Source organism: Vicugna pacos, chromosome 17 (genome assembly GCF_048564905.1).
Source record: "Vicugna pacos chromosome 17, VicPac4, whole genome shotgun sequence".
Taxonomy (NCBI): Eukaryota; Metazoa; Chordata; class Mammalia; order Artiodactyla; family Camelidae; genus Vicugna; species Vicugna pacos.
The window spans coordinates 37,601,538-37,616,407 of record NC_133003.1 but is presented as its reverse complement, the minus strand read 5'-3'; the positions used below and the strand labels follow the sequence as shown (position 1 = coordinate 37,616,407).

General features: G+C 41.4%; 1 protein-coding gene across 14 annotated transcripts in view; it reads right to left on the bottom strand.

The window, feature by feature from the left end:
• Positions 1-14,870, bottom strand: part of MITF (melanocyte inducing transcription factor) — a 311,298-nt gene that overhangs the window by 186,426 nt on the left and 110,002 nt on the right. The window contains exon 1 of one of the 14 annotated variants that reach the window (XM_072941683.1): positions 2,964-3,024. The exons of 7 other annotated variants lie outside the window; for them this stretch is intronic. Coding sequence is in view for 1 of the 7 variants with exons in the window: in XM_072941680.1 (XP_072797781.1) it covers positions 2,989-3,002 (14 nt within the window). In the remaining 6 variants the exon portion in view is untranslated. Of the gene's footprint in view, positions 1-1,059; positions 1,236-1,948; positions 1,987-2,953; positions 3,025-14,870 lie in introns of those variants that run through there. 6 more of the 14 variants (XM_072941680.1, XM_072941690.1, XM_072941689.1 and 3 more) reach the window with 6 other exon arrangements.

The window sequence follows — 14,870 nt, the reverse complement described above, 5'->3', positions numbered from 1 at the left end:
TGGAGCTGGTGAAGGACTGCTGAGCAAAAATCTTCTATATAAGGAAACCTACTTAAGGGAAGTATTCAAAACCCTTCACCCAGAACAGAAGACAACCCAACGTGCAAAAGTCTAAGGGGGGAAAGTCTATCTGAGGTTATCAAAGAGCCTATTAAGGTAGCATCCTAAAAACTACATTATTTTTTGAACAAACAACATTAACAGAAAAAAAGAAAATTGCTGCTTTAACTTCAATATAGAGAACTTACTCCCAAGTCCTCCTACAGAACTTGAAAGGACAATAATTAGTCAAGAAAACAGCAAAATGAGGAAGTGGTGTTCTCTTACAATTTCTGTTAATCCCCACCAGCTGTAATTTAGGAAATTCAGTGACATCAGCATTTACATCGGATCCAGCAAGAAAGACAGTCCTACGACTGCGGAATCATATGAGAAGGCGGGGGAAAGAAATTTGGGGGCGACTGGAAAACACACTTGAAGACATGGAAAATTAATTCACTTTGCAGTGAATCACTTCAACAGCTTCAAACACCAACACTGCCAAAAATAACAGAAAAAGTGGGAAAGGAAGCACCAGCACTCCAAACCTAATCAAATGAAGCCAGCGGAACTTCTGAAAAAAAAGAAGTTCACTGAAACAAGTGAACTGAGCATTTCTGAAAACCAACAGAAAGCAACCTACCCATCTGTGAATGACAAGAACTGAAGACTCAATGCTGTATAAGGACTGTCACTCTCGGGGAAAAGAAAAAAAAATCTCCTAGACAAGAACTTGCAGAAGTTGAGTTGCTTTGGTTATTATTTGCATCACCTTCTTGAAGACAGGTAGAGTCCATTCCATGGTCTCCTTTTCCCCAGAGAGAGAAAAGAGCTTGTAAGAAAGCCACTGAAGTACTTTCGAGGGGCCCCAACCAAGTTCAGAGAGGGACCCAGAACAGCTCTGAATTCCCAGCATAAATGCCAACCATCAGCTTTTTCACTTGAGTCAGAGTCAGAGGGAGAAGAAACCACACCAAACGTGACTGACCAAAAACCTGGAGAAGAGGTGGGAACACTCACCAGGGCTGCCTCGGCCCTTGGGCGGAACATTGAGTCCACTGAACCGTCTCAGAAAGGAGATTTTTACCCAGATGCGACTGAGGCTGCTCTGCCGCCCGCTTACAGGCACCTTCTCTCAACACTAGTTGGGCTGGATGAGAGACGGAGTGATAATTAATAGGATCCCCGGCTGCGGGAGCCAGCTTCTTTAACAAACCATAATTGTTGCCTACTTAAAATGACAGGGAGTGCAGCCAGGAAGGAGGGAGGTGCTAACAATGGGAATCATAAAAGGTAAAATAGACTTTACATCAACAGGTTACTTGGCTGCCATTCAAAACTACCTCCTTATCTACAGATTCAGTTACTAATGATGGCAAGTAAACTGAAAATCATATGGAGGATGACGAGAGATCAGTAATCCTTCCAGAAGTATTACCGCAGACGTAAGGTCTCCCCTCGATGCATTCTCTGACCCCTCAAAATGTCAAAAATTGATCATGAAGATAATTATCAATTTGTACATGATACCATATTGCAACATTTTTTCCTTCAGTGATATATTCAATTTGGGTATCTTCGGAAAATATCCAGCCTGTTGAGAAACTGTTAACAGCAGCCACAGACAGAGTGTACGCTTCCTATTCTGAAATGAACACAATCTCCTTGCATCCTCTCTGGGAAAGAAAAAGGATTTAGCTCAAAAGTTTCTTTTATCAGAATAACTAAAGATTTCTGGCAAGGTAAAAGACAATTAGTACACAGTGTCTCCAGTTTCTCCTCCCAATCCCAGGAAATTAGACAGCCCATCAACCTGTAAGACTGATTACCAAACATTCAACTAGACAATATCTCCCAGAGAAGACCAGTATCTCCTACACATGCTCCACCAAGAAACAGACCAATGTACCTCTAACATCTTTAGATGCCCGGTGACATGGGGAGATGAGGATTCAATCTTCTGCCAAGAGGAGACGTCTACAGAGAGAAACCAGGGCAGCAGGCACATAGTTTCATCATGACTAATGCTGACCAAAACTCTTCATAAAATCAACTCCACAGGTAAAGACCCACCTCGTTCAGTCGCCCAGGAAATCCCTGGCTCTCGGATGGTACTGCAGAAGATACCCTGATGCTCTCCAAAAAAACAGATCATTGCAAGACTAAGGGTTTCAGCCCAGGAATCCCTACTGATAACATCTCATGGAAATCTCCAACATTTCTCATCGTAGTTAAAGATATATGGGAGATAGTAAATCAGGAGAAGCACTAAAAATTCAAATTGTTTATGTTTTTCTTAATATGCATGAGAATTAGGGGCTTCTCTTTTCTTTTATTGTTGGTCTTTTTCCCCTCCCACCAATAAAAAATAAGAATGCTTTTACATTCATTCTATGAATCTCTAGCCCATCACTCCTGGAACCCACTAAGTATACGGCTCATCATTAAAGCCATCAAGTAGTATTTTTATAACTTCTTCCTCTCTATTAGATCATTACAGCCTTTTATTGAAAATATTTAACTCAATACTTTGTAATGACTAATGTTCCTAACACCCACATGTTAAGGCAGAAGTTATGTTCATTACACAACATTATGATGTTTCAAGACCTTAGGCATTTAAAGATAAACAGTCCTAAATGTAATCGCCTGGCTACAACTTCATAAAGACATACAGGAAAAGCAATTAACAAGCCAGGCTAGAGAGGAAAAAGAGAGGGAGAGAGACATACATGGAAAACATCAAGATGGTTGGAGCTACATGTTCAGTGGTAGACCACAGCATACATATGTAGATACGACTCCTTGATGTCATCAGCTTGGGCCATTCAAAGAAGATCTTTAAGGAGGAAGGAGGGAAATCTACAACTTACACACCACACCCCTGTGCATGATTAAGTATTCACCATCCCACCTTTTGTTACCTTTCTTGAAGCCTTCATAGCCTACCTCCTTTCCATCATCAGAAACAGCTTTGAAACAAAGGACTATGCAGCCAAGCATTCTGTGAGCACCTTTAATAGACAGATCTATTTATCTTGGCTTCAGATGTTCAACCACACCCAGAGTCTGTGTCTTGACTTCATCAGAAACCTTGTCCTCTTTCTACTCCAAAATCAACATAAGCTGTTGCCCTTATCACTTCCTATCCTGCCTCCCCCTCCATACTACAGCATATGCAGTCACCACCTCAGCAGGGTAGCTATGAGGATACGCTTTTTTTTTTTGGAAGTATAGTCAGTTGCAATGTGTCAATCGCTGGTGTACAAGATGTTTCAGTCATACACATACATACATACATACATACATACATACATATATTCCTTTTCACATTCTTTTTCATTATAGGTTACTACAAGATATAGTCAAGAGGGTAGGCTTTGAAGTCAAACAGTCCCTTGTTTAAGTCTTGGTTCCACCCTTATTTGAATGACTTTAGGCAAAGTGACTTACAATGGCCAAGCCTCAATGTCTTTACCTATAAAATGGGATCCTACCTACCTCATAGAATTAAATTACATAAAGCATTTGAAATGTAGGTGTCTTAATATGTTTCTAATGCAACTAGATCTGAATTATTCATTCCTGTTCTTTCAGCTTCTTGACTTTTCTAAGACAGGAAAAAATCTGAAAAAGTAAAATTACATAGGTATCTTCCTCAACCCAGGACAAAGACAGATGGACACACACACACACACCATGCACATACACACACCATGCACATACACATACAAACTAAAGAAGCCATTCTTTTTATAATATGCAAGGATACATTATGAAAATGTGAAAGGTAGGCTCCAGATGTAAGGCAGAAAAAGAGGCAACTTTCAATCCTTTAACTGCATTATTCTACAATTTTCATTACTTTAGTAACCCTACAGGGCTTCAGTCTCCAAAATGTAGACGACATTAAAGCACCAACGGAAGGCACAGTCTGTTGTAAGGACTTGGGAGATGCTAGGAGCTGCTGTATTGTTGTTGCTGTTCATGTTTCTTTGTTGTTATTAAATTGTCTGATCTGTCTGCTATGCCACTCGAAACTACCAGACCTACTGAAGACAAATCTCTTCTTCCCTCCTTCCTAAAAGAATTCCAAGCATTCCCAACAAGTACTAAATTAATGTTTACCATCATGACTGTGCTTACAACTATCTTATGCTAATTTTCAATACACTGAGAAGTCAGACGCATCACCTTTATCTTCTAGGGCCATGAGTAAGCTGAGCCTGGTTACTTCAAAAACAGCCTGCAGGAGAATTTCTAAACCGTTTTATTGCTTTCTGCTGGATTCTTCAGCAATGGTCCCCATAATTTCTCTGTGTTCCTTTCATAGCTCCCCAGTCTAACTCTTCATCTTCTAAAGAACAGTAGAAATTATATCAAAATAAACAGTAACATAGATGAACTGCCCCACATTAAAGATCTATAAGCGATGGGCCATTTTTATTGGCAAATAAACTGGTAAAAGTGGAAGCCCAGGTGCCTGGAACAGCTTGCTTATTGTGGCTTCATGCACACTCCACAACAATGTTGGAGCAGACAGTGTCTGAAAATGTTTTCCCTGGTGAACATGCTTTTTAGCTCAGAGAAAGTACTGCCAGAGAAAGACAGAAGCTAGAAAATAACTTTTAATACAGTCAACCCTCATTATTTGTGGATTCTCTGTTTGCAAATTCACCTAATCGCTGAAATTTATCTGTAACCCCAATATTAATATTTGCAGCACTTTCACAGTCATTTGTGGACAGAGAAGTGAGACATTTGAGTTACCCACAATGTGAATTCCCAACTGAGGTCAAACAAGGTGACTCTCTGCCTTCTTGTTCCAGCTCTCACATGGGAAACAAGTGTCCTTTGAGGGGATTTATTTAGTGCTATGCTTTTTGTGGTTTTTTTGTTCATGACTTTACTGATTGCCCCCCAAGCCTACCTACTTGTAAAGTGCTATCTAGTGTTGCTAAGGCTGGGTGGTTCCTTACAGAGAAAACACAGGTGTTAGACAAGCTTCCCTCAGACAGGACTTACCAGGCTGTTGGCTGTGAGTTCAATGTTAGTGAACCAATAATTTTTGAATAAGTGTCTTATATAACAAGGTTATATATCAATCAGCTGACAAATATGCTGTGACCACAGGCTCACAGGAACCTGCCTATTTCTTCTAGGAGCAATGGTTCAGTGTTCGAGAATTAAGTGTTCATCGTGACTTTATACAACAGAATTGCACAAATAACAAGAGTGACTGTGTTTCCTCTCTTACCACCAATAGCAGTAACAACAATCAGTGCCCCTACTAACTGAATGTATTCAGCATTTCACATACAGCAGACATGTGACACATGATCTTCTATCATCTTCACAGCTATCCAAGAAGAAAATACTTTTATCCTCACAATTTAGGTGAGAAAACTGAGGTTCAAAAAACCTTAGCAAGGGTCCACAGCTAATAAGAAAAAAAAGGCAAGGTATTTTCTTACACATTTTCCTGATAGAGTTTAACAGAGTTCCCTAAAGTTACTGATCCTTTCCAGCATGCCATTAACACCTCATCATTGTAGTCATTCTTTATGCAAGAAATATTTATTAGGGGAAAGGGGGTAGGAAAGGCTAAATTTGGAAGTTTGAGATTTGCAAATGCTAGCCACTATATATAACAATAGATTTTTTTAAAAGTTTCTTCTGTATAGCACAGGGAACTATCTTTAATATCTTGTAATTGAGGCGGGAAGCCCCATAAAAAGACCCGCAGGACCCCCAGGCAGGGCCACTACTCTTGTGCTGGAACCATCCGTTTCCCTGGCCCAGAGGCTCTATCTCACTTTTTGCCTCTGAAACGGCTTACTTACCCCTAAAATGCTATTGGTTCCGTGAGCTCACTGCTGATTGGTTATTTCCTTCACTCCTGATTGGTTATTACTCTCAATTCTGATTGGTCCACTTCCCCAACTGCTGATTGGTCCATTTGTAGTACTTCATTTGCATGGAGCTCACTCCTGATTGGTTATTTCTCTCACTCCTGACTGGTCTATTTCTACAAAGCTTGTTCCTAGTTGGTCAACTTTTGTTATACTTTATTTGCATATGATGTTGCAAAGTGTAAACTAGCACCCTACAAAGGCCTGTGTAAACCTACAGATGGGGTTCAGAGCTTAGAGTGTTAACTCCTCTGGGCCCACTGGTGTAAAAAACCTGAGTTCTCCAACTCTCTGAGTGCTGCTTGGTCTCTCACCCGGATCCAGGTTGCTGTCACAACTGAGCTGTAACATCGAGCTGTAACACTGAGCTGTAGCACATTTTTCCACAACATAATAATCTTTAATGAAAAAGAATATCAAAATGAATATATGTATGTATATGCATGATTGGGATATTGTGCTGGACACCAGAAATTGACACATTGTAACTGACTGTACTTCAATTAAAAAAAAAAAGATTGAAAAGAAAAAAGAAAAATATTTATTGGAAATTCACTGTCCTGGATCCTGCAGGTGCCCAGTGAACTAACAACTTCCCTGTTCCCATGGGTTCTCTTTCAAGATGGACAGACAGTAAAGTAGTATTACTTATCAACTTATATATAGGTAGAAGACACTTGATTTCTTAAAATACACAATAAGGGCTTCAAAATAGGTGACAGTTAAAGGCAATCTTCAGTGATTATCAGTTTAAAATATATTTCTCACTTATATAGGAGCTCTTACATTATGTATGATTTCACTTATATGTGAAATTAAAAAAAATAGAGCTCACAGATACAGAAAACAGAATGGTGGTTGTCAGAGGCAGGTTTGGGGGTGGGTGAAATGAGTGAAGGTGGTCAAAGGGTGCAAAATTTCCAGTTATAAGGTAAGTCAGTCATGGGAATGTAATGTAAGCATGGTGACTCTAGTTAATAATACTGCATTGCAATAAGCAACAAGGGTATACTGTATAGTACAAGGAATTACAGCCATTATCTTGTAATAACTTTTAATGGAATATAATCTGTGAAAATACTGAATCATATTGCTGTACACCTAAAACTAATATAATATTGTGAATCAACTATACTTCAATTAAAAAGTTAAATAAACTGTCTAAAACAAAAAACCAGAACAGAACAAAACAAAACAAATAGCATATTGCATATCTGAAAGTTGCTAAGGGAGTAAATCTTAAAAGTTCTCATCACAAGAAAAAAAAAATTTTGTAACTATGTACGGTGACAGATATTAACTAGACTTACTGGGGTGACCATTTCCCAACATACACAAATGTCAGATCATTATGCTGTGCACCTGAAACTAACATAATATCATAAAGTCAACTATACCCCAAGAAAAATAGCAATTTTTACATTGATTACATTCTGACTTGGTAATGTTTTGGATGTACTGGATTAAACAGCATACTACTCGCATTTAATAGTCACTTAAATATATTTCTTCCCCAGGGTAAGTGATGTGACCACCAACAGGCTCTTTTCCTCCTCCAGAAAGAGCTCCTCTGGCCCTTGATGACCTAATCCGGGTTCCATGCCAGCCCTTGGCAGCCACCCATTTGCCAAAAGCAACAGCAATTGAAGATTGACCTTTTTTGTTCACCATTATCTCCTGACTCCACAGTAGACTCAAACTATTTACTGAATATCATTCTACCTCATGGGCAAGGAAAATTTGCCCAAGGATCTTGCAAATAATTCCCAAATCATGACTCTGAGAAAATAAGAAGAGTCGGATTTCTTCACATCCATCCACTGAGACACCCAAGAAATAAAACTACTCTGAAAACTCCCCAAACTGCCTTACCCATTTCCTCTTCCCCTAGTTATGGGTGTCGTCATTCTCAGCTGCAGTCTACACCACTTCATCCTGCTTTTTGCTCAAATGCAAAGCTCAGACGCCCATCAGGCTGGTCCACTCCTGAGCATCCTTCTCAGGCTTCATTCTGTCCTATGCTCATGAATTCTCCACTGTAAAGCATCTAACTCAATGCATCTTTTGCTTCTGTTTGTGAATGTGTGGGTGGGTGGGTGGTGGGGCGGGAGGTGCTTCAATCACTCAGGAAGAGGAAAACTGTAATTTTCCCTGTTTCTTTATAAAACTCAGGAAAGGAACTGTTTGGCCAAGAATTAAATTTCAATTGGTCAGGACAATACTGGAAAAAGGCTGCAAATACTCTGGGAAAAGCTGCCTTGAGAATCCTGTATGTGTTTGTATAAATTTATGTTTCTTGTAGAAGATGTCTCCCGTTAATTGGTAATCAAACTAGTTCCCATCCCTCTGCACGCAACAGCTGATAGGAAGAGCTGGAGGAAGTGGTCCAGAAGACTGCTGAGTGACAACCAAGTGTAAGTCCAGGTTGGAAAACTTACCACATATATCCCAAATATGCGAGAATGGACTACATGGTTGGGGGTTTTAAACTATAGAGAGTCCAATTGTTCTTTACGTACTTAACAGCGACAAAACCCTGGCAGAGTCAGCAGCACCTGCACAGGTGAGCCACTTCTTTGATTCTTATATAAACCCCTAAATTCTTACAGCAATGACACCTGCAGGAGCACCTGGGCGCAGCAGCAGGCAGAGAGCAGCAGCAATGCAGGTAGGGCAGCAGCTGTAGCGGAAACCGGGGCATCGGGGACAGCAGCCAGCACCCACTGCGCCCTTACTACAGGTGGTAGTCTCACTACCTCACTGCTTCTTCACAGTCATCCAATGCGGCAGGCACCCTCGTTACGCAGGTAACACATCGAAGCTATAACTGATCATGCACCTACTCATGCGTGCAATGTAATGGGAACTTTCCTCCTGAGAAAGAGGATATCTTCTTCAAGGTAAACCCCTTTCTGCTTTCCAGGGATCAGTTCAGCCACAGGTTTTGGGGGGAACTTTGTGAGGCTCAAGCACACCGTGCCATCTGATTGTCGTGATGTCACAATGTATATATCTACCAAAGTATCAAGTTACGCACCTAAAATTTACACAGTTCTTACTTGTCAATTATACCTTGATAAAGCTGGAAAAAAGAAAAGCAAGCCATTGCGTTGGTGTGGATAAAAACATTTAAAACTTAGGTTCTAGACTCTAAAATAGCTCTGCATTGCTGCTTGGAGGAGAAAACCCTAGAAGAGTGAAAGATATAAAGATTTTGAGATTCAAGAATACAGGGTATTAGGGCTTATACTGGAGAAACAGAACTGTATCAGGAGGCTGTCTGGTGAATGTGAAAAGATAAAGCAGGAACTCTCTACAGGCCAAGTTGAAACGTGACAGGAATGACAGGGGGCTGTGTGGACACCACTGTGGAGCTGAACGGCTACCCTGCACGGTGTTGCAAAACCCCAGTTCGTGCATCTTATTATTTATTTCTCCACCTGGCCATAGTCTATCATTATGATGAAAAGAACCGTGCTGATACAGACAGAGATTGTTCTGGGAACAAAAGTAATGCCTTACCTGTAAATAGCACGTGCTATCTCTAAACACCTCCCTGTTAGGCACCCACAGTTCACCACTATTTGACCTGCACCAACTCCCAGAGATCCGGATGCTGATCATCCAGCTGAGGGGTGATTTGGTCTTACTCCGCTTCTCTTCAGTGGGCCCTCTTCTTTTCCTGCTGACTGCCTTGGAGTCCTTTTCTCTTAATAAAAGGATCCAAAACTAAAAATTAATTTCAAGTCTAAAATCTTGTTGGTGCTAGGGACACAGATGGAACCAGAATGAGGGCCAGGTTATGAGGACAAGAGCCAGGTTCTGGGCTGAGCACTTCACCCACGTATTTCTTTTAATCCACACAATTACCCTACAACCTAGATCACACAATTATCCATTCACTGCACTTAGTCCTCTGTTGAAATGAAGGCCAGCAAATAACTTGACCAGAGATTTAAAAAAAAAAAAAGCCAGTAGGCAGTCAAATTGGAATTTAAGCTAAAATTCCTTTTCACTCTGAAGGTCAAACCCAGAACTCTAGACTTCTTAGACTGGTTAGGGCTCTTAACCAGTTTACAATAAGAACAGATTCTCTGCCAAAGAGCAGCAGGGCTTTTTGTCTGGAGGAGGTCAGCATGAAGCAAAAGGAAAAAAATAAAAATAAAAATGCTTGGGTCTACGTGGATTAAACATCAGAGGAGGTCAAGTGTCCTGGTGAGTAAGGATTCCAGCAGTGTCTTACAGGCTCAATTTGCCTGACACAGCACTGGCCCCGCCCTGCCCTCTCCAGGACGTGGACAGCCTGGTGAGACTCAGAATGAGGGGAACGATCTGTTATGTCAAGACAACCTTACACACAACAAAACAGAGGCTGGCTGGTCGCAGTCACCCCGCCCCTCTGTTTTGGAAGCTCCCACACTCTACAAACTGTCTGGAATTCATTAAGATGGGAAAACAGGCTGACAGTCGTATTTCAAATTTTATTCAGCAGAAGTTTCGTGAAAAACAATTTGGTCATGTGGGCACACTCAAAACCACCATCACCCTGTTTCTCAACCAGATCACTCAGTCAGGTGACTGCAGTGTGCTTCAAGTTCCACACTACGTGAGCCTCCACTAAACTACAACCCTCTGACATCTGGGCCAGGGCTCCTTTATGGGAGTAAAGCTAGGTTAACTCCACGTCGCTCAGAGATCACATGTGAACAACCAAGAATCCTACCTGGTTTCACTAACATAAATCTGATGGCTAACCTTCTAGAGGGGATTTTCCTTTTTTTTTCTTTTCTTTTTCTTTCTTTCTTTTTTTTTTTGTTTATGGAGGTACAGGGATTGAACCCAGGACCTTGTGCATGCTAAGCACGTGCTCCACCACTGAGCTATACTCCTCGCCCCCCCCTTTTTTTCCTTAACCAATGAGTAATTACTATCAATGATCGTCTCTGGCCTGACCATAACAAGCAATACCCCAATTTTTTTCTTCACAAAATGTATTCCAATCCACGATATTTTTCATTCCAAAAGAGTAATACAAAAATAATTCAATGTGGAGACATAGGATTTATGGTAAAAGCATTAGGGAAGTGGTTTGCAAACTTCCGTGTGTATCAGCACCTCCTGGGGGGCTTGCTAAAAAACAGATTGCTGGGACACCCCCCCAGCCCCTCCCCCCCGGCCGACACCAACCATTTCTGGTTCAGGAGGTCTGGGGTTGGGTCTGAGAATGCGCATCTTGAACAAGTTTCTAAGTGACACCGAAACCGCTGCTCTGGAGGCCACATTGTGAAAACCACTGCACTAAGGTGGTGGTGGCAGTGGTGGATACAGTGCTGTTGCCGGAAAGTGGGGTGGTGATTTTAATCAATGAACCTGGAATAGGAAGCCTTGCATAGAGGTGGGATTCAGACAGTGGATCAGCTCGGGCAGTCTCCATTCGGGTGGTAGAAAATCCAAATTGACCATGTTTACTCAGAAAAAGAATTTATTAGTTAAAAAAAAAAACAAACAGAAAAGTCTAAGGATCAACCTAACCAAAGGTGGGCACAACTTGATCCAGGAATCAAAACCCTACTACGAGGGCCATGGCAGTGATAGCCAGCTAGCCACCAAAAGGGTGATCTCTTTTCTCAGGCAGAGGTGTTGCTGCCCAGCTAGGGTCTCTAATTCCCACTCCCCAGCCCTGCATCCAGAAACACATATGAAACTGGTCCTTGGCAAGAGAATTTGAGCAAAAGTAAGGCCTGCCACTTTTGGTCCTTAGTTATACCTTATCTTCTTCCTTTCCACCACCAGATACAAAAGATGCCAGGGTTCTAGGGCAAGCACAGAATCAGAAGACAGAAGGAGCCTGGGTTCTTGATTTGTCACACGGAGGAAAACCACCTGCCAACCGGGAACTACCACACATATGACCATCGCCTGCCACTTTGTTACGGCAACTAATATTAACCCAATAAAAGAACTGAGTTTTTTTCTGCCTCTAAGGTAAGATTTTGTTCTCAAGCACAACATTTCCCAAGTTCAAGATCAATGGAATTAAAGGGAGACTCTCTTTCTGTTGGCATCCAAACAAATTCCTGGGATTCGTGCTCATTAGTCAACACAGACCTCTCTAAAGCCAATCCCCATGCTAGAGAAAAGTGTCCAGGCCTATGTCAAACACTCCACTCCAAAGCCATGAAACCGAAGCACATGGGCTAAGAATGTGGTGAGGGGCTGTTAAAGGAATTTGAAAAAGTGACTATGGGCAGGCAAAATCAAAATGTCCACTAGGAAACATAGAAGGAAAGGGAAGTTGGCTGTAGTTAGAAAGATGTCAGGTATATGAACCCAAGAGTGAGAAAAAGGGGATCCCTAGGCCAGCAGAGTGACATGCGACATCTCTGACTCCAAAGACAAACCCCAACTAATTGTTCTTGCCATTCAGCTCGCTGCCATTAAAGCTCACATTTTCATGACTGTGACACTACGAAGTGCCATCAGACCCTCTGGTTCATTTCTGAATCAACAAGGATTGAAAGCATCCATATGTAATCAGTATCATGAGAACTGCATTCCTAGATGCCATCGCTTAGCATTTACACGTCTAGCATTTATCTAGATAAGACATTATTAGTGTTTATCTACTTAAAGACCAGTGGATAAATGACCATGCTAAGGTGATGCAAGCTGTGGTTCCAAAAAGTCTACCTGCCGATTGTTCCGTACACCCCAAGCCAGGGGCCAGTCTCTCACAAGTTGTTCTCCAAGCATATTTCCTTGCAGCAAATGGGCAAACTTTTGTTTGGAATGTCACCAGGAATCATGGCAATGGCTTGTATTTTTAGAAACTGTTTTACGCAAGCAACTGTAAACCCTTCCTTTAACAATATACAGAAGTTTCAAGAATGCATAGTTAGTGTCATCCTCTTCCCTTGAAAGTAACTGACCCTAGCTGGCCCCTAGTGTGTATATATAAATATAGATAGATAGACAGACAGACAGACAGACGCTTACCTACCCAGTCCTTCTGATGGAGAAGGGACTGTTATGATAGCTGTGTGTCTACCCAGGGACTCAATTCTAGAGAACGAGGTCCAGCTGTTTGGGACAGGTGCATGCAAGAGGAACTACGTAGCTGCATCTCATCGAGGTGCCCTGGTACACTTTTTAAGGTCTGTGCTGGGTTCCAAGTTAAAGCGGAAAACCATCCTTAGGATTTCTGTGTGCTTTTCTTCTCATCAAGTTTCAAATCTCCAGTCATAAAAATAAAATGTATGTTTTGAAAACCACACTTTCTATACAGCGAAAAAAATGTGACAATGAATACATGTATGTTCATGTATAACTGAAAAATTGTGCTCTACACTGGGATTTGACACAACGTTGTAAAATGACTATAACTCAATTTAAAAAAAGTTGAAAAAAAAAAAAAGAAAAGAAAACCACACTTTTTGGAACCAGTTAGTATTTAGGAACATACTACAATAAAGGTACCAAAGTAAATATACAGTGTTTCTATCTGCCAATTATTTCCTAATTTCACATGGTTTATAACCTCAACCATCAGGCTAAATAAATCTTCTCTGCCTCTAATCTTCCTCCCATGGAAGTCAAGCTTCCCAGAAGGAAAACCTATCCTACAAACAACAGCTATATGTGCTCCTACCAGTGGGGATGACTTGACCACTTCTCATCTGCCCTTGACCACGTGGGAAAACAGGGGAAAGGGTATGAGTGATTCAGCAAGTTATCCGAGTCTGGGGCAGAGGCGGGGTGGGGAGGGCACAGGCCACAGACGCCCTCCTGAAATTGCTCAATAACCCACAATCTTCTTATAGAAAGGCATGATTCTACCGGGGCCTTCCATAAACCTGCATGTGGACCAAGGTTTTTCCTTTGGAAAGTTCCCACTTCATGGGCACTTGAATCAAAGAACACAGCTCCTGAAATTTGCCTTGAAGATCTGTTTCATAAAATGGTTGAATCAAACACGCCATTGCCTGTGGATGTCAAGGCTGATGAAAGCTGGAAGTGGTGTGTGGGAGGAGAGGCTACTTCTTTCTCCCTTCGCCACCAACTCTGACATTTTCACATCAGTTGTAGACAGGAAGCGTGTGATCTAGGGGCCAAAACACAGGACTGGAGTCAGGAGTTCTACAGGGGTCATTTGTTTGTGGTGTGTGTGTGTGTGTGTATCCGGCTAAGTCAAACTTGAGCTTTACTTTTTAATCCTAGGTGACTTGAACCTCTCCTTTGTGCCAAAAAGTAACTCCAAATGCAGCCAAAAACCATTCCTAAACTAAATGTAAGGGAAGTAGGGCCAGACATGAATGATCTCAATGCAACAACAGTGACATGGGCAAGGGGACAATTTGAGTAAGATGATCCTGCCGCAAAGAAAGGATAATAAAAATAACATGACCCATCTCCACGTTTACTCCAGGGTTAGATTTGTGAAGACAAACATCAATCTCTGACTCACTCTACACTAGGAAAACACTTAAGACCAAGTTATAAACACAGGGAAAATTAATGTCTGTATTTCTTTCTCCACTATTCACATATTACCTTAAAATTATCTTAAACCAGTCCTACATGTCATCTTGAGCAGCTACTGTTAGCTGTTTTACATTCATTACCTTTATCTTCCAAGCAGTCTTGCAAGGTAGCTAATGCTCAATTTTAAGAGGAGGGAACTCAAGTTCAGAGAGGTTGGCTAATTTCTCCAAAGTCACACAGCCAGTGAGGGGTAGCACCAAGATCTCACTTTTAATTCAGATAGTCAGTGCCTCAAAAACACTTTGTCCATGAGGCCATTCCTAAAGACCCATCCAATAAAGCCCCTTCTTTCCCAGTCACACTCTGTCAATATTCTATTTCGTTTTCATTGCACCAAAACGTATCTTGCTCATCTATTTGGTTTGTTATTAGCTGTGC